Source organism: Peromyscus maniculatus, chromosome 19, assembly GCF_049852395.1.
Source record: "Peromyscus maniculatus bairdii isolate BWxNUB_F1_BW_parent chromosome 19, HU_Pman_BW_mat_3.1, whole genome shotgun sequence".
NCBI classification, from domain to species: Eukaryota; Metazoa; Chordata; class Mammalia; order Rodentia; family Cricetidae; genus Peromyscus; species Peromyscus maniculatus.
The window spans coordinates 75,950,430-75,971,560 of NC_134870.1; the positions used below are offsets into that span (position 1 = coordinate 75,950,430).

At 38.4% G+C, this 21,131-nt stretch overlaps 1 protein-coding gene across 2 annotated transcripts in view; it reads right to left on the minus strand.

Annotated features, from left to right (window-relative positions):
* Znf407 (zinc finger protein 407) overlaps positions 1 to 21,131 on the minus strand; it is a 413,369-nt gene that overhangs the window by 150,487 nt on the left and 241,751 nt on the right. For both annotated transcript variants that reach the window (XR_013046214.1, XM_042264352.2), the window contains exons 5-6: positions 7,764 to 7,930; positions 4,007 to 4,090 (exon numbers count right to left, since the gene is read on the minus strand). Coding sequence is in view for 1 of the 2 variants with exons in the window: in XM_042264352.2 (XP_042120286.2) it covers positions 4,007 to 4,090; positions 7,764 to 7,930 (251 nt within the window). In the remaining variant the exon portion in view is untranslated. The remainder of the gene's footprint in view (positions 1 to 4,006; positions 4,091 to 7,763; positions 7,931 to 21,131) is intronic.

A 21,131-nucleotide genomic window follows, 5' to 3' on the forward strand; every position in this document is an offset into this window, starting at 1 on the left:
ACTTTTATATAGAGCTTTTAGCTTATTAATTTATAATTTTCATGTATTTGTTCATTTGTAAAGCATGCTATTACCATAATAATGAAATCCAAAGTCACATATATTTTTATAGAATTTATATACAGTTTAGATTGTGCAATTCTGAGTTAATTTTGTATACAATATGAAGTATTTTTCTTAAAGCTCATTTTACTGAATATAAATACCCAGTTAATCTAATATTACAAGCTGAATGGTTTAAACTATCTAAATTTCCTTTTAAAAATCAACTGATAACATAGTTATATATTTTGATTTTGTTTCACTGGTGAATCCATCTACCTTGATGCTAATATCTGATCGCTCCAACTATTGTAAGTTTGGCCTGGAGGCCAGGAACTCTGTTCTTTCTCAACCTTGTTTGATTATTTCACACTTTTGTATTTTTACAAGAATTTCAAGTTAGTTTTACTGATTTACAAAAGAAGGAGTTTGCAGGGCTCAATGTGGCAGGAGCCTAAGTCTTAGCGATATTAGTTCTTTTGATTGGTACTCATGTCATGCATACATACATTATATACATATACAAGCAAACACACACACACACAGGAAATGAGTAATTTGTTCAGGAAAAATACAGTACAGAAAAACATACCTTCATGTTTATCAATATTACTACATAGCAAAAAGGTTAATCCAAACACCTAAACTGTGAAGACTCAAAGGAAATCTTAAAAGTTTGAAGTAAGAATTTCAATTTATTAAATATCTGATGATTGTTTGAAAATAGAAAGTAGTCTAAATGTGATGTGAATGCCTGCTGTGTTAGAGTTTTTCCCAATTTTTAAAAACTAAAATATAATCACATCATTTCTCTCCTCTCTTTCCTCCTGCCAACCTCTCCCAACCTATCCCATGCCCTCACCATGCCTCTCAAATGCATGGCCTCTTTTTCTTTAATTATTAATTATTGTTTTATACAGAGAGAGAGGGGAGGAGGGGAGGAGAGGAGAGGAAAGGGGAGAAGGGAGAGGGGAGAGGGGAGGAGAGGGGAGAGGGGAGGAGAGAGGAGAGGGGAAGAGAGGGGAGAGAATGTGTCTGAGTACAAGGCTAATCACTTGGTATTGGACACTCAGGGAGCTCATCTCTGGGGAAGACCAATTCTTTTCTCCCAGCAGTCCTTAGTTGCCTTAGTTCTTTGTCTAGGGGCGGGGCTTTATGAGAGATCCTCCTTTCCTGAGGAGGTCTTGTTAAATGTACTGATGGGAATACTACTGACTTGTCCATCATTGTGAAGCCAGAGTTAACTGAGTTAATACAGTAATTATTCACTGACAAGGATAAGTCAACAGGGACTTAGACACACACCAGTTTAAACCCCAGACAACACTGCGGTCCCAGCTACTTGGGTGGGGCAGTGAAAAGGCGTCACTAGGGTCCATAAACTCAAGGCCAGTCTATGCAACAGTACTGAAAACCAGAGGGTAGAACAAGGAGAATTTCTGTTGCTCTTGTAACCACACTTAGCAGTTTTCCCTGTGCAACAGAACTTACCCTATTGGGCTGTTGCTTTCATTTCATAAATGCTTTCTTTTACAAGCATTAATCTTGCCCAAAATACCCAGTAAGAAACACTTTGCCACTAAGGCCTTACTGATAGCAAAGGAGGAAAACAGAGACACCAGGACAGCTGGTTGCCATAGTGCCCTGTCTTTTGTGTGTCAACCATCTGTCAGGCTGGCCAACCACATCTCCCGGAAATCACACTTCCCATTCCTTAGGGTGGACTGGGGGTTATTAAGCTGGCCAGGTCTCTCCACTGCACGTGAGGATTGGTGCCTGTGCCCTTGAATCAAGGGCCTCTGACAGGTGATAAAAGTAAATCTCAGAATGGAAGATGTTCCGTGTCAGCCCCCCAGACAGCCTGCATTTCAGTCAGGAATTATTTACGCCATGTGGAACACTTTGGATACCTATCCCTTTCTGAACCGCTTGCAATTTGCCTGGACACTGTGGTAAAAAGGTAAACCATGTCAAGACAGACACATCAAAGAAATATAGATTTCAAATGTACCATCAAGTCTAGCCTTGGGGAAAAAGGTGTGCGTTGCTTAAACATTTTAAGTCCAACATAAAAGCTAAGTGCCTAGACTGAGTTGGACTGAGCTGTTTGTGGAGGCCAAGTCTCTTAAGAACTGACTTTGGTATTAAAGAATCATGTTTGATTTGTGCCACAGAGGCAGATAAATGCCAGAAAGACAGATACCTCTGTCTCTGAGACATTGTCCTATATGGTATAAAGTTAATAGCAAAGTAATAAGGAGCCCCTGGACCTGACATAAAATATAAAGCTGTGCCGGCTCGATGCAGGCGTCCTGATCGATCCGTCACCTGGAACGTCTGGGGTTGTAGCATTTTGGCCTCCACTGCAGGGCCAGGGGACACTGCTGGGGGTGTCACAAGGGGCCTGCTATCCCCTGGAGCCACATGGGATGACACGGAAGGCAGAAATGCCATGGAGATCACAGAACTTTGAATTACCAATGAGCTGAAAACATGAATAAAACACCGTATGACCACATGGTTTCTACATATATATCCAACTCTCTCTCCATCTGCCATACAAGAACAGCTGATACCCACACAGCTTACCTTATATCGAATCCTTATATAGGAATTATATAATGAATGTACAAGTGGTTTATGTTTTTTAAAGTTATACTTTCAACATGTTAGAAATCAAAAATTTACCTTCATTTTAATGTCTATTATCCCTATGGAAATTTCATCCCAATAAGCTCAAGATTTAAAAGCAATGAATAGGATTCATTTTCATTGATCCTGAAAATATATTGAGAAGTGAAGCTGCCTGTATCTGTATAACAAGGCATTTCAAGAATTCTAATGGTCTATAAGTAATATATTTAAATTTTCTTCTTTATTCTCAATAATTTAATTCATGTAATAAATGCAGTAGGACCATATATATTCTCCACTTTTCCCTAATTCCCACATAGCATCCTAACATGTTCTACTCCAACTTTATGTCTTTTGTTTTTTTAAATAACCTCCTAAGTCCAGTTAGAGTTGCTCATGTGTGCTTGGTATGAGCCCATCTGCTGGAGCATGGGTGGAATCCTACCAGGGCCACACCCTCAGGATGTTTCTCTCCTGAGTCAGGGGGGTGGACCTATGAATTTCACCCCACATGGACTGTGACTGTAAAACTCAACTGTCCCCATGGTCCATAAAGGAAAGTATCATATTAATTACCAGTTTGATTACCATATGAACTTCATTAATAAAGTCTTGATGGCAGAAAAATGTGGTTCTACTGATATTATAAAAGAAAACTGTCCTGAGACAGTACTACCCTAGACACATGTTATTTAGAATTATCAGAATGACTATTTGTGAGACCACTTTCTTTTCCTGTATCATGAAAAGTGAGTAACATGGGATAGGCTATCCTCCACGTCCAAATTTATTTCTCATGTTGCGTCTTTGTTGTTACTCTCTCTTAACATCAAGAATAACTGCAACAGCATGGACTCCCCATCACACAGACTTCCAGACTGATTGATAAATACAGGAGACAGGCAAAGAGATAGAAGGGGTATAAGCAAGTAGGCAGTGGGTAGGGCGGTATGACGTAGGGAGAGGACAGAGAGGGCCCAACATGGGCTTTCCAGGACCCAGGCAGCAGGGTAAGACAGAGCTTTGCAAACAGACATCAAACAGCCTCAAATATATGGTCTTGAGTCAGATTTTTTTATCCACTTAAGATAAAGTTCATGAGGATATCTGGAGCCTTAAATATACAGATGACTACTTTTTAAGCATATAACAAGAGACAATCTAATATCTATACACTCTGTATTTGTGAGGTATATGAGGCCTATAGAAGTTTTCATTTGCAAAAACCAGGAATAAAGAGGAGAGCAAAATATGAGGCCAACAGTGCTTGGGTATCTAACACCTTGCCTCATGTATGCAGAGAGAAGCCAGGAGCAGACGCAATACTGACCTGTGTGCTGCCGGCGGTGTTTGGTGAGGGCGTGCCGGGTTCCACCGGCAAAGCCGCAGAGGTCACAGAGAAACGACTTCTCGCCTGTTGCAACAATAAACAGATGAGGGACTGCGGAGGTCACAGATCATTAAAACATATCTATCAAGCCTTTCAGGGTTACTAATTCCTCCAATCAAATGTTTCCATGTAAATATGTCAAATGGGAATGAAATTACCACTGCGGTTTATTGACTGTGATAAAATCTGAAAAGCACCACTGAACATAATTACATACTTGTCAGACCCATAAAAATTAGCTTTATTATCAATGGAATGGTTTTGTACAACTTCATTTCTAGTAGATGTCTTCCAGATGGGGCTGCTTTATGCACTTGAACAGTTTTTATGCATATCCTGATTTTTTACAATTCCCATACATCTGGCCTTTCTGAGCTGAGTAAAGATTGCTTGGAATAGTTAATATACAGTATATAGAACTCTGCTTAAATAAAATATATTGAATTTTTTAACAACCTAAGAACACTGAATTGGTTTTACTTGATTCTATCAGGATCTTCCTTAATCACCTTACACTTAATAATTTGAATTAAATGGTTTCTTTGAACAAAATGAGGATCCAAAGGAAATGAAACTCATGTTACTTAGTACCAGGAGACACACGCTGTTTGTGTTTCTTGAATTTTATGGTATAAAAAAGAAGTCTAGGGATTGGTAAAAACACATCTATAAAAATTCGTATCCCTCATCTTCAGAGATAGCTCTGGACTGGAAACTTCTGCAGAATCAAAGGCACGTTTGGCAGACGTGGGTTTGCTAAGTGTGCAAAGCACTTTACACATGCTGACTTCTTGACCTAGAGCATCTATAAGGACTACGTGTCATTCTACTGTAGTATATGTAGCCAACAAGATAATTCATGCCATAGACTCACAATGAAGGGCAAAACAGAATAAAAATGGAGAAATTAATCAAATTGTAAAAGACTTTTCCAGAAATAAAGCAAATCATTTGTATCCATCTTTATTGACTTCAGTCACTCAAACTTTAAAGTGACACATTCTCCATAATAGGCCTGCTATATTGCATGTCTAGGGTTTGACAAATTCAGTTGGCAATGCATCTGCAAATAATAACTGTATCTCTAAGGTTAAAATAACAAAACAAAAAAATAACTGGAGCAGCCCTTCCCTTAAGAGTGTTTACAGTTTTCCAAACTTAAAGGAAGACATGAAGAAGTCCTTAGACAGAATGTGTCCAGTTTTATTTCCAAAGAGATGTTAAGATGGTCAGTATCATTCAAAAGACAAAGTTAAAGAGATGCTTTGCTATCCTTACTATCCCACTTTGAGGGTCACTTAATTCCTTGGTATCATTTTTTCCATACAGGAAAAATAGAGTAGATGGGCTGTGAAGAATGAAGTTTAATCATAATCACTCATCTAATTATTTAATCAATTTAAAATATAAATCTTTTTAACTAGCCGTAATATCAATTAAATAACATGGATATAGCCCTTTTTAACTAAAAAACCAATTTGTTTGTAAATATTAGCATTTTTTGTTTTGTTTTTTTTCAAGACAGGGTTTCTCTGGGTAGTTTTGGTGCCTGTCCTGGATCTTGCTCTGTAGACCAGGCTGGCCTCAAACTCACAGAGATCTGCCTGGCTCTGCCTCCCGAGTGCTGAGATTAAAGGTGTGTGTCACCACCGCCCAGCATATTAGTATTTTTTTTTAAAATGTGGAGGCAAAACCCTTTTCTACAATTTATTCATCACCAGTTTTGCAACTACTGCAGAAAACGGCTGTTCTTATGCATGCACAGGGGCATAAGGACTATAGTGTAGAAATGTGTTTGTGCCCTGTGCACACATACACATGCATGCTACGAGGGGAGTAAATGTGCCTAAGGAGGAGTGAGCATCCCATTCTAGACAAGCATGCTGCCATCCCTCCATTTACATAATCTTTGTGACCTATTTCTTTCTTCCAAAACAAACGTATTAACAAACATAGGAGAAAAATAGCAGAATTTAACATTCTCTACATGTGTTCATGCTGCACATATTAAGGTCTACTCTTTTTCCTATTTATGGTATACACACACGAAAAGGCCAAATTATTCATTTTCTGGATGATTTGATTCTAGAAACATTAGTAACCTTGATTTTCCATGTGTAGGAGTTTATCTAAGGTGGTAGTCTCAGATGTACTGTATGTCATATTTACCTTGGTAGCTTGATTTGTTTTCAATTTCAATTTTTACTTGCTTTTCTTTTTTTAAGAGATAGAGTGGAGGGGGTAACTGTTGAACAGTGGGCCAAGAGTATTTTTTGAGAAAAGAAATTAAAGAAAAACTCAATGAGATACTTTACTCAACCAAGAAGGGGTTCTTTTAACGTATCATATTTAAATGGTAACAGAGATTTAATGGAAGACTTCTTTTAATAACAACTTGAATTAGTTTCAAGTGTGCCATTTTGCATTCAAACGCAGAGAGACACGGAACCGACCCTTTATTTTCTATTAGAAAACAGCCACTGTCCCCTCTCTCTCATTATGGTGCAGACTACAAGACCTAACAACAAAAATCCATAGTATTGATCCAGCCAAGTCTCCACAATTATTCTTTAGAAGGAAACGCCGACGATAAATTACATCTGCACTGGCTTTTCATCTGCTGTTCGATATAAGTGATCTCTCAGGGCAGGCTGGAGACCTTAAATCGTCAACACCCTTGTCAAGGAAGCTAAGGAGGCCTGGGCTTCCCACAAACTGCTTCAGGAGAACTTTCAACCTATAATTTCTAACAATAATACAGGATTCACAACAATCAGAAGAACATTTCTGAATGTTGATTAAAATTTATTATTTTTTCCTACAGGGACTATATTCTGAGTAGTGCAAAGAGAAAGAAGGCCACAAAAATACTGAATAGCTGACAGTACCAGATAGTGATATGAGATGAATACTCAAACAGAAGATCACCATGAAGCACTGGGCCCATTGTACTAAGATTATGAAAAGCCTATCATACACTAAGCACCTGACCATAGGATATGATGAGATATGCGTTAATAATGGTCCCAGCTGAGCAGCCTCAGAACCATACTCCACGGACAGAACCTTCAGATGGCTAAGTTATATTACACATGGTTATTTTTAATGTGTTCATGCAAACTTTATGTGAATGTGAGTTTTTTAAAAACAGTTTTCTGAAGATACCTAGTAATTCAATTAAGATTAGCCTCTGAGTTTTAAGAATGATTCTTTCCTGAAGAGAGATACTCTACAGCTTCTGCTTAGAAAATGATACATGAATACTAAGATTCAGTATGTTTAAAAGTTAGGGATTTAGATTATATCCACAATGAAACAGAAGACCAGTTCTCTTTAAAAAACAATGTGCCAGTGTGACGAGGGTGGCATCTAAGAAGCTAAGTGTGAACATAAACACTAGAAATGAGCTGTCAAATCTGAAGCTGTACTGCTTAAACACATGCACACACACAAAACTTATACTAAATTGTCACACTAAAGATACTCTAACCAACACTGCAAATGAAAGAATAAAAAACATTTTCATGTGCAATTCCCATTACGTTAATTTCAAATACAATGACCATGACCTCTGCAAGGAAGTCATGTTTAACACTGGTTGTTATCAAGCAAACCATTCAACTCATATGAGTACACGCTCCTCAAACCCATCAGGCCTCCTTGGCCCAGTCCCTGATTGAGAAGGGATGTGTCACACCTGTGTGTGTCCTGTAGTGGTCTTTCATAGCCGAGGCTGTGAGGAATGAGTAGTGACATGTAGGCCAGGTGCACTTAAAAGGCTTTTCTCCCGTGTGGAGTTTCATGTGGTTGTTCAAGGCCCACTTCTCGGTGAAGCTTCTATCACATAAGTGGCATGTAAATTTCCTGCATGAAGGAGAGAAAAAACAACATAAATTTGACCTGCACACTCACATCTATGACTCCAGATAGAGTGTGTGGTAACCCTCAAGTGTGGCGCACACACAGCCTCTGCAAAGGGAACTGCAGGCTGGGTCTGTCATGTCTGTATAACCAGGCATTGATTTTTCTGTCGAGGCCTGGCACTTCAGCCATTTATTCTCTGCTTTGCGGTTGGGCCCAACGGGTTTGAAAAATTCTGTTACAGTCCAGTCACCCCTGAGGCAAAAGTGAGAATAGATTTCACCTGTACAGGCCTACACCACTTATCCAGGGCATGGGCTGTCAGAGCAAAGGCTAAATGAAATGCTATCCATACTCAAGCACTCAGACAAGCTCTGCTGTCTGCCAGGAGGGCGGCTGGGCTGCTAGAACAACGACTCCTGAGAGCAGCCCCACAGGCAGCCCTGAATTACCATGCTCCTGGGGGTGAAAGGGAGACCCCCCACAAAATGGTTACTGATTGAAAGGTCCCTCTGGGTTGTTGACATGAGTACATAAAAAAGTTTTCTTTGACAAAAATAAGTCTGCAGTCACACTACTCCAAACACCTCCATCTCCTCTGATCTCAGAAGTGAAGCAGGTCAGGTCTGCACAGAACTTAGATGGCAGACAAAAATTAAACATTACAACCACATTTTTCTGAAATGAGACTGAGAAAGAGAAAATACAATTACCTCCTGCACAAAAACAAATCTAAAAATAGTGAGGCCATATCTCTTTAAGAAAATATTTCAAATTTGTACTCCAGTTTTAAATCTTCCAGTACCCTAGAGGTATAGACTGAGAGCCATGAGCATGTCCATACCTGCTCTGCCCATTCCACGAGAAGTTATGAATTCATCACTAAAATTTACTTCCTATTTCTGATGCAATTGAGTCTTAAGTATCTCTGTGAACAATAGTGCTCAACAAATTAAGTCAGGATAATGAACAAATAAGAGAACATTTTTCTTAAAAGTTAAAATTAAAATTATACAGTTGTAGAAAGCTGATAAACCTTATACCAGACAACAGAGATCCAAGCAGTCTGGAGATAAACGTAAGATTCTAATGGCTAAGTTTTACATTATCAATATGGGGCCATAGAAAAATGTATAGTTTCATATAAAGTCATTAGCCATGATTTTCAGCAATTCCTAAGTTTTGTCAGGAGAGGAAAAGAATCCTAAGCTATAAACATACAGCCTTTTAATTTGGTGTTAAATGCAGATTACTTTAATAAATCAATGGAGTTCCATAAACTCTGGGAATCCAGTTATAAATCACCAGCTTTCTTTACGACATACATTTACAAAGTAATGTTGTAGATGTAAAGCAAGTAAAAAATACCAAATATTTAAGTAACGGCACAGCATATCTGATGTGCTTCATCAATAGCCAACTGTCAGTTTCTCTCTCCTATCACACATGTGAGGAGACACTGTCTGCCCAGCAAACACGGCTGACTGTGAAATCACTGTATCATTTGATCATTGCTGACTCGTTCTAGAGAATGACATATATAACTAAATACCTTGAAATGCACTGCAAAAAATATCATGTCCGTATATCTCTTTGACGGGTCTTCACGCATTTAGCATTTCAAAACCATGACAGGGATCTTATTTCCAAGATAAATTTCCCTATCTACTTATTTCTCCATGTATTTATTGTGGAACTAACCTTCTCTTACAAGAAATAAATAAGGAGGTTAAGTAGATGCTATCTTTAACAAATAGTTTCTCCAGACTGTATTACAACTTTATGAATGACAAAATAAATCCCTCAGTTTTAAATCTACCATGATGTACATTTAACAAAATTACATCTACACAACCTCAATGTGCACTGTCTATTATTCATACATAATAAAAATGTTAGACTAAAGCTCAGTGCTTGTCCAGAAAGGACAAAAGCCAGATTTTTTTTTAAAAAAAAGGACTAAAACTACCTCTGGACTTTCTGGAAACTGTGCATTCTACAATCCTCTTTATGAAAACAAGGAAGTTCAGCCACTGGGCAAATGAAAGAATGTAAGCCACCCTAGGCTACACTTACAAAGACTGAGACCTCTTTGGAAGCCTGCTGTCTCCTGGAATGTCACGAACTTTGTGTCAAATTTTCCAGGATGACTTGTTTTAAGTCAGTCTAATGTCAGTGAAGATGGTGGCCCGAAAGGACCCCTGCTCTCCCTTAGTCGACCACTAAGGAAGCACAAGCAGGAGAGCAGAACCCGCTCTGCAGCACAGACCTGAAACTGAAGGACAGCAGGGTGCATCCAGGAAGCCTATTGCAAAGACCTGCCAGCTTGCTACTCTATGAACACTGCTCTGGAGAGCACAGAGACGTCAGAAAAAGAGGAAGGTTTGGGTGTAAAGAAAATCTGCCGATAAGGGAGAAAAACTATTCAGAAAAGTAAACTCCATGAAAAAAGCCATCAGAGATTAAAAGAAAAGTGAGCAAGTGATAGGACTGATCGGAGGGGCGTGTCTGAAAGACAGATGACAGCTGGAAACAGATACCTGAGGGAGAATGACAGCAACAGGAAGTGCAGGAGAAAACTTCTCAACCAGGAAAACGTGTGACAGAGCCCTGAAGGCACACAGGTACAACACACACACAGCCCACTGTCCTCCAAATCCCTCCACACACCAAAACAGAGTCAAAGCCCAGTGACTTAGAGAGGGCAGAGCGAGGCCTGGTGCTTTGCTGTGTGGGCTTACAGGAGAGATACAGGACTGAGGCAGCAGACTGGCAGTCAGTAGGAAGATGGATAAAGGTGAGCAACTGGTCCTCACACACAGGTTACAACAGGAAGGAAGCCGCACAGGAGCACAGGAGACAAAGGGACTGCATCTGCTTCACCCTCTGAAGGAGGAAAGACAAGGCAGGAGTGACATGGGGATTTTAAGGGAAGTCAATTCAAACATAGACTAAAAATGTATTGCCTTTAGCAATCTCTGTGAAAACATACATCTGCACTCTGAAGTTCTTAGGTGAGAAATCTGTGATGCTAAAACTATCTGCAATTAAGCTCTTGCCCTAGTGGGTAATAGTGAACTGAAAGTCCATTAAGGGCTCATCGGTACAAACTTACAATGATTCTGAAATGGAATAGGGGTTCCTAAACACTTTTCTAGTGTTCTGGCGCAGCTCGAGTCCTGTTCACTACTCAGCACTGTGTGTGACCTTCCCTTGGCTCCCCTGCTGAAATAGAGAGAAGGCTCTGGTCCTATCAGCTACACCAAGAGAGCACAGCAAAGAGAAGGGGTTGGCGTGTACCCACAGACTTCTTTCAATGGTTTATACTTGTGTGATTTGTGTTAGCTGAGCCAAGAGGAAAGTCTACACTTCAACTGAACAGGGAATACTAACTAGTCTCATTATCAGCTATACAATAAAAACTAGATTTCTCATTGGGATGCATCTTGTATAAGTTAAAGATATATATATATATATATATTCAAAACACATGACCTTATATAACTTTTGAGCATTTACTTGGTTTTGAATGGCTAAACAGGAGAAATGTTATATCAAAAATCAAATTTGAACTTTGAATTACTTCTATAACTTTCCAAATTACTAGAGTCAGAATTCTAAAAGGAATTTTAGATTCATTTTCTTCAGATTAAAATTTTAAATGCTATTAAAAATTGAAATTCCAAGCTAGTAGATTTTGACTATTAGAAACTTAATAAAAATGTACATACATCCCATTTCTGAATGAAGATAAAAGTCCAACTTTATTACCTGACATTATAAAATAGATAAGAGGCCTGGTGGTGGTGGCACACTCCTTTAATCCCATCGCTCAGGAGTTCGAGTTCAGCCTGGTCTACTGAGTGAGTTCCAGGACAGCCAAGGCTACACAAAGTAACCCTGTCTTGAACTTCCCTTGCCACCCCCATGCCCCAAAAAACAGATAAGAAGACCACTGTTATTTTTTTCTGGTGTTTAAAATCTGTTCCATTCATGATAATCTTGCAATGCTTGAGAAGTATTTAATTTAATATTGAGTTTGTTCTAACCCTAATTTTATACTGGAGAATCAGGTCAGGCATATACCATTGAGACACACTTGTATATATGAAGTTATATTAAAAAAAATTCCTCTATTCAAGTTTCAACAGCCTTAAGGGGAGGGTTAGGTTTAATCATAAAATGGACTATCATTATGCTATGAAAATAAATAAACTTGGCCATACTTATCAACATAGGTTTAAAAATCTCAGTAGTACACCTACAAGAAGAACAAGTTAGGAACATGTTAGAAGAACATGCTGGAAGGATGGCTCAGTGATTAAGAGCATTTGCCGCTCTGAAGAGAACTTGGGTTCAGTTTCCAGGACCAACATGGTGGTTCACAAAAATTCATAACTGCAGCTCCAGGGATCTGATGACTTTGTCTGACCTACACAAGAACCAGGCTCACACATGGTGCGCGCGCTCACACACACACACACACACACACACACACACACACACACACACACACACACGTATGATGCTGGCAAAACACTCATACTCATAAAATAAATTATTTTTAAAAAGTAAAAAAATAAAAGTTGCACCATTTGCATAAAATTTGACAAATGAAGCTTCTATGCAGAAATGTCTATGACACACTAATTTGACACTGCTTCTGGCTGGCATGGAGAAAGGAAGGAATAGGAAGGTGGTAGAACACAACTACATATCTAACTCTTGTTTATCAAAAGAAAAGAATCTGGAGTAAACAGACGACAGTAGCATCTTCCAAAGTATGTCCTGCACTTTCAAATTTTTTACAATTTACGTTAAGCATTTAATAAAACAATAAAACAATGATTCTTATTTCCTCTACATGATACCTTGGTGCCATCCAGTCCAATTAACAAATACTACAAACACATTTACTAGAAACACAAGAGAAAGGAAGACTGGGTGAGACACATCTGAGTTTAAAGAAGAGTAAGCTAAATTCCAGTGTCATAAAAACTATTCAGTCGCTATCCTTCAAAACGGTGATACTAAAGTGTTTATTCAAAATCACCCTAGAACTAGAAATACTCAAATTCAACTAACAAGCAACACTCTACTTTATAAATAAACATAATACAGAACTATAAAACAACAGAAGATTTGAGTCCTAGGAAAATAGCCTAATGAGCAAATAAATATTTCAACAATTTCAAAGTTATCAAAACACTACCAATGCACAGGCAGTTTCTTTGGACTAAAAGGCTCCTTTTTAATGACCATAATTTAATAACGATATACTGACATACTGAGAGATGAAGTGAACATGAGGAAGTCTTTGCCCAGCAGGGTCACCAAGTAAATTTCTACAGAGCAGGGAGGGATCACTCCTCTCCTGAACAATGCAGCTCATAAAGACACAGGCAAGCACCACAACCAACCACAGCAGTGAACCCACACCAGCATCTCACACTGAGAACGTGCCCCAGAGGACAGGAAACAAAGGGAGGAAGTGGAGGCAATTCTGCTGAAGGGACAAAGTCACTATCTAAAGACACTACCATTGTGAAATACTAATGCTTTTGGCACAGACAACAACTGAGTTGAAAAAATAATGATAGGAGAGGAAGATGAGGAGGAGAGCAAGAAGATGAGCAGGAAAAAGAGAAGGCAGAAAAGAAAGAATAAAGCAGAAGAGGAGGAAATGGAACAGGAGGGAGAAGGAAGAGAAAGGAGAAGGAAGAGGAGCATTAGCAGTGAGAAATAACTGCTTTTAAACACTATGCACTATTAATATGAAATATAAAAAGTATAATAAATACTTCAATTGTTTTCAGTGGTACCTGGTTGTCTTTCAGGTTTGACTTTCAAAGTTCTAGGTAAGCCTTGAACACAATGTTCAACTTTGAATTACATAGAAAATACAATTATTACTAGTGTGTCTAACTGAATAATTAAAAAGACACACTGAGAGCTAATTTACAATGACTTTACTGAGAGCCTAGGTCACCGATGGCATCTCCCTTCAGATGTCTGAAGGTGCATAGATCCTGGTGAATAAAACAAAATGTGTTCAATGTATCAATATATATAATTATCTAGATTACCAAATTCGGCTGGATTTTGAGCATTTCCTACTGCAGAGCGCGCGCGCGCGCACACACACACACACACACACACACACACACACACAAGAGCATAATTTAGATCAAGAAGCCTATGACCAGGAAGGTCTCCACTACTAAATCCAGCTCTGAAGCCTCCAGCGTGGCTTCCAGTTAGAGCTGGAAAACCTCCCATGAGGGCTTTTAGACAGTTCATCAGGGAGCCTACTATTAAGGCAAGAGTTTTCAATGCAATTTTGCCATGAACAGGTGATAATTAGCCTAATTAACAGACTAGATCCTTGTTAACTAGTTGGAAAAGATATTTAATCTCACCCATGCAGGTGCCTCATTTTAAACTTCTGAGTGTATCAGTCATGTTTTAAAAAGTGAAAATGCCTTTTGTTTTTTTCCTTTTCAATTTAATTCAAGGGCTCAAAATCATGTTTGTTAAAATCACTCATAGGAGGTATTGTAAGCACAGCCACACTCCACGCTGCCTCCGACACAACCAACTGACAGAAGGCATCATTTCAGGGACCATCCTCAAAGATTTCAGCCACTGTATGCACAGTGGTTTGAGTTCACCCTTCAAAAACCTGTACTCCTGTGGAAGTTTCTTTCAAAGAGACCACATACGCTGGTCTAACCCAAATCACGGTATCATTTAGCTGAGATTTCCCCCACACTTACTCATGTTCTCTTTTCAATACTCAGCAGATACTGTAGCTCAGGTCATAAATTCAGTGAGGGGCCATACACAAATGTTTTGAGCTGTGGGGTTATGAACACCTTTGAGACACTCCTCACCATTGTCTCTACAGCACAAAGGCAGCAGAAGAAACTATATAAATACACAGAAGTGGCTAGCTTCCTATAAAGAAAACTGGACCTGGCCTGGTGTGCAAGCTGGGCTTGGCCTACCAGGCTTAGATGGAAGGCTACGTCCTCTCAACTACATTTCGAAAATGCTCACTCTGAGTCTCTACAAGGTCAAACAGGACCAAATCAGCGGTCCTGGAACAGAAAGATCCAATACATGCCCTTCTTGGGGTCACAAGAGCACATGAGAACAGACAGAAAGAGTAGTATATGTGAACCCCACCCTGGACTGCTCTAGCCTCTACAAAGCCACCTCTTCCAACTGTATCATAGGCACAAGAGCGGAGAAGTGCAAGCATTTTTACCTAATGGTCAGGTCCTAGACAAGAAGACATGCATTCGAGTGGCACTATTCTCTAGTTTGGACACACTGAAACTTTCTGGCTTGAGCTTGGCTATGAAAGTATTGGATTTATGTAAAGAACTTTAAACCACAGTCACAAATACTGAATCAAAGATAAACACTTGAAGAATATATGATATTCTCCTAATGGTATACATAATTTGAGCTACAATGATAAATTAATTCTGATCCGTATTTATACATTTATCCTAAGTGCCTAGTTGACCAATTTTTAATGCCTTGCCACTGGGGATACATAAAAATCTTCAATTGGTATCCACAAAAAACCAACAGAAGAGAACAGAATAGGACTTACTATATGTCTAGAAGTAACCCATGCTATGTATACATCTAGAAATAAAAGAAAGACATGTGCAGTCACCAAAGGAGCCTACAATTTAGTGATCAATACCGAAGTCAGGGAAATATTTAGAAAACAAACCAATATAATATGAGGGAATCTGTGAGAAAGTTTTAAGAGATGTTTAGAAAAGGTATCAAAGAATAAAAATGGTAGGAAAGTTTTTGTGGATTGAGGTGGCTTTGGGCTAAGTCTGAAACAGAAGAACCCAGTGCTCTAACATAAACAGCAACGATGACAATCAGAGAGTCAGTGTTGAGAAGAAGCAGTGAGGTGGCATGCCTGAGCATGGAGAGTGTCCCTGCTGACCAAGGTAGAAATAAAACTCTATTGTGTACAAGTCAGACTTAAATGGTTGTGAGGACCACTGTGGGAGTTTGGCTTTGATATTAACAGCTCTAATTATCAATCATTTTCTTTTTTATTTCCTGTATTTTTCTGCATTTGCTTTTTACAATTGTGATTAGGATTTTCCAAGGAATTGAATGTGGCTTTATCCTTTACAGATCTCAATCATCACACAGAATACACATGATGCAGTGTACACAGGTGAGTATCAGGGACAAAGCTTACCAAAAAATGACCTCTCTGAGAGTTAGGCTGGACTAATTTATTAATTTGGTTGTGTAATGAACAACTTCTACACACTGCAAACTTATACCAAAGATCACAGTGCCATTAGCTATACCCCATTATATATTACCAATGTGTCGAGTGCTGAGAACTGGGTCATTTGAATTTCAATGAAAAATGTTCATACTGACATTTTGTTTGTATGTTTGTTTGTTAAGATAGATTCTCATTGTGTTAGATAGATTAGCTTTAAATCTAGAATTCTACTGCCTCAGCTTGGAGGCTACTTGGATTAAAGCATGAGCAACCAACTCCAGCTTGATGACACCATTTTAACACAGCAAGCAATTACATTGGATAAAACAGACTTAACCAGTACGCTCAAGAACAGACATAGATAGGAGAAAACAGAAAACTACAAAATCAACTGGGAATGCAATTTCCTTTAAAAATTTAATCTTTTAAGCCGGGCGGTGGTGGCGCACGCCTTTAATCCCAGCACTCGGGAGGCAGAGCCAGGCGGATCTCTGTGAGTTCAAGGCCAGCCTGGGCTACCAAGTGAGTTCCAGGAAAGGCGCAAAGCTACACAGAGAAACCCTGTCTCGAAAAACCAAAAAACAAAACAAAAAAAAAAAAAAAATTTAATCTTTTAATTTGATTCAGTATATTAGTAAATGCTATCAACAAAAGTGTCCCTGCTTAAACACCATATTCTAGTTGAACTCCTTCTGTAAAGCTTGAAGTACAGACCTAACTCTACACTGCCAAAATTGTACATTAAGAAAAAATTTGTCTAATACTTCATCCATGTTAGGTCTACAAACAATGCCAACTGTCAATTGCTAATGATAACCCAATCACATCTTCCAAATAACACAATTCAGTTACTTGCAAGGTGACAGGTTCAGAGATCCCTGGGGAGCAATAACTGTGGTCCTGGAAAGCAGTTCATGTAAGGCTCAGTGAAAACTCCTGAGACAGCTTCGTGGTGCCTCAGGAGGACCCTGTGGTTCTGTTTCTTGGTATGAGTTCAAGTCATAATTATATAACTGCAGGCATAGGACAGCTCTTCATTTAGCTCATAGTCTAGATCCCTTGTGTTCTATGAATAGCAAATCTAAGAACTGCCTATTCTACACTGTAAGAAAGCCACAATTTCGTCAATAACCATTGCCAGATTCAACTTACCAAAGATGAAGTATTGGGTACATAGAAAGTAGAACTGGGTTTTTGAGCAAGTCACAGACAGCATAGATGATCATGAATGGTTTGAGTTATATTGATAGCATATAAGATTGAAATTTGTTACTATAATAGCCTTCTAGAGTCATTAACTACTTATATCAGTATATCTAATTCTCTGATCTGTATACATGAGTTAAAAGAGACAATAGCCCTCACTGTTTATTAAATTATGACTTCCTGTAAGAATCAGTATAAGAATACTACAGTAGAAAATCTTTCAAGCATGAAAATAACATTTCTAACAACAAAGCATGCTTTCAGACACTTCTACCCCTCAAAAGTACTCCTGTAATAACTAGAACCTGCTCCGGGCCTGTGTGTCCTAGAGACTATCACAGATTGCAAAAGTCTAATTTATATCAACCAATCTATTATTATTATTATTATTAATGTTATTATTATTATTATTTGTTTTTTTCTGAGTACCCCTGGCTGTCCTAGAACTCACTCTGTAGACCAGACTGGCCTCAAATTCAAGAGATCTGCGTGACTCTGGCTCCAAAGTGTTGGGATTAAAGGCACATGCCACCACCATCCAGGTGAATACAAATTTTTTTGTAAATCTGAATACACTGGACAAAGTTAGAAAAGACTGGCCTCTTTTACAGTGACCATGAGATTTGCTAGAGGTAGGAAAAGTAGCTTTCTCTGTCTTGGGTGTTTCATTGTCTATGACTTTGTCATCATCCTGGCCTGCCAGTCTGATGATCTAAGAAAACACTGAGTTCAAAGAAAGATTGGGTTGAGATGGACTTCCCAGTAACCTCAGGGTTCAGCACAAAATTGACCCTGTCTGAAACCTCAGAGCAACAAGCAGCAGTTTCAGTCCACTTAGAGTGACTAGCCTGGGACATGATGAAGACAGGATTTAACTTTGGTAGAAATTCAGTGGAGCAACTTTAGCAACCACTGTGTAAAACTGCCTGCTTTAAATCGTAATATTCAAACACACACATACACACACACACACACACACGCAACAAAAGATCATATGGTAAAGATTTGACTTGTTCTTTTCTAAATCATAAATTTAAAAGTAACATAAATATTAGATCAACATGAAAACCAAATTTGGGGAATTGTAAAGTTATTATTGTCCAACTGAGGAAAAATGGCTTTTAACTTTTAACATGTTTTATAACAATTTCAATACAGGCTCCACAGACAATGACATGACATAATTTGGTGTAAACTCTGGGTGCAACTAAAGAATGCATATATATGTGGACATATGCATGTGAGGAATGTGTGAATAAGGAAAATCTCTTAAAAGGAGATTAAATCAACTGCATATTAATTTAATTTCCTTTCACTACAAAAGAGCATTTTTATTTTCAAAATTGGATGTCAAGAGTTGTGAATTTTTTTCACAAAATAGATTTGCAATATTTGCCTATTTCTCATATAATCTAAGTGACTGTGAAAGATAAATTTATATAGGCATCCATAAATATTGCATATAGATAATTTATACTAATTTTTCAAATCTTCAACACCTTAAACAAAAGACCATGTGGAACAATACTATCATTTATTGTATGCCTTCCAGCATTCAAAATATTAAATTAAATTTTGATCCAATATAATTAAGTGCATAAGCAAAGCCAACTGGAAGGATACAAGTGACAAAATATATTTATACTAAGCATAAGTAGAATGGTGGGAAAACTAAAATAATTTAACTGAAGGGTTCAAAATGAAATTCACAATAGAAAAGAGTTTTTCAAATATAGACAGGGAAAGAGTACAGCAGAAAATCAAACAGCTTTAGAGTTTGGCTTTATGGTTTTTTGGATTGAAATGATTTGAAAGTCTGAGAAATACTTTGACATAGGAATAACAATTCTTTAGCCCCAAGTAGGGTAGGAAGAGTCATGAGAGTAGCAGGAAGGTTGGACCCCTATGGACAGGGGTCATGTACCTAGCTCCAGGCCTTAGCAGAGGCTGAGCACGCCAGCAAGGTGCAATGGGAATTCAAGTCATCAGAGAAAGTGAGGACTCTTCTATGTCTTGTAATTCTGACAGAAAGCTGACAGTTAGGCTCCAGAGGCTATTCACTAAAATAAGAATCTGCATGTTTGGAATAAGCACAGCATCTTGGAGGATGTGGCCTTCAGTGCTCAACCATAGGAAGATTATCACCAGGCTCAAAGACACTGGACAAGCTCACATGAATGCACTACCTTTGTTTTTATATCTTATTATCTACAGTACACAGGAAGATATTCTCATCTTAATGTGACCATTTCTGACCCTTTAAATTGATACAATCCTGTCTTTTAAACACTGACTTTCACATTTATACATTGTCAGATATGTGCATTCTCTGAAAGATTCTTAACAGTTCCAGTTCATCTGCATTGATTTTAATGTTCGATCTCTTTTGCGTCCCTATACCATAGAAAGGGTAAGAAACACTGGTTAGGAAACCAACACAACTTAGTAATTTTATGTATTAAAGACACAAAATATGATGTAAAGTATTCAAAAGAATGCCATTTATGATGATATTTCAAACTGAAAATTAAGTTGCTATAATGAAGAGCCATCAGAGAAGAACATCAGATTCCACTGTGAATCCAACTACATTGTGTGTCTTTGGTGGCTTGATTGCTCTCTTGGCCTTAATTTCAACTTTGATCAGTGAGGTTGGGATAAATTAACACTAAAATATAACCCAACAATGAAACTCTACCACTGGAATTTCCAATAGCTGAAAAAAAAAAATCATTCAAAACACTGGCAAGACCCAAACAAAACTCCAAAACTCAAGACTGGTAAGAATGAACTACTCTTGGGGTACACACACACTCACACACACACACACACACACACACACACACACACACACACACACATTCTTTTTGGTAACAAAAAGACATTAAATCTAGATACAGAAATGTGAAGATCTCCACTCTTCAGTTTGCTAAAGAGGGAAAGTAAACAAGCAAAGACAAACCCTAAGAAATGGGTGTGCCTCGTGGGCGAGCACAAATCTAGCAGGTGTGAGGCCTGGGTGAGCACACTAAAGCATCTACACCTATAACATCTTACCCCCAAATTCTAACAAATTAGTGTAGATATGAGAAGGTAGCTAAATAATACCACTAGATCAATCCCCCCAAAACTATCCATTCAGTCACTAAACCAGAAATTCTCAAGTAAAATGGAGAGAAACAGGCAAGCTGCCAGAGGAGCTGTTACCTAAGAAACGGTAATTTCTTGAACCTTAATCCTCTCACCTCAAAAATATTTAATTACAAAGGAGGTAACAATATGAACTGTTGGGAGGTTTTCTTTTAATTTTTACATAAGGGTTAGAAAAATGGCTCAGAGATTAAGAGCACTGGCTGCTCTCCCAGAGGTCCTGAGTTCAATTCCCATCAACCACATGGTGGCTCACAACCATCCATAATGAGATCTGGTGCCCTCTTCTGGTGTGCAGGCAAATGTGCAGGCAGAACAGTATATACATAATAAACAAATATTTTAAAAATATTTTAACATAAAATCACTATTAGCACCTGGACAGAGAGAAGGGGGATGATGGGAACACAGTCGAAAGATAAAGGTGGAATGAAAACCTCTGCAGTTTATATGAGGGCATTCACAAAAACTTACTTAAGAGACTAGAACTAAAAACAGTGAGACAAAGAAACACTTGCCAGAATTTCTGCAAACTACCTCAAAAAATAATCGGAACTTGTGTTGTATACC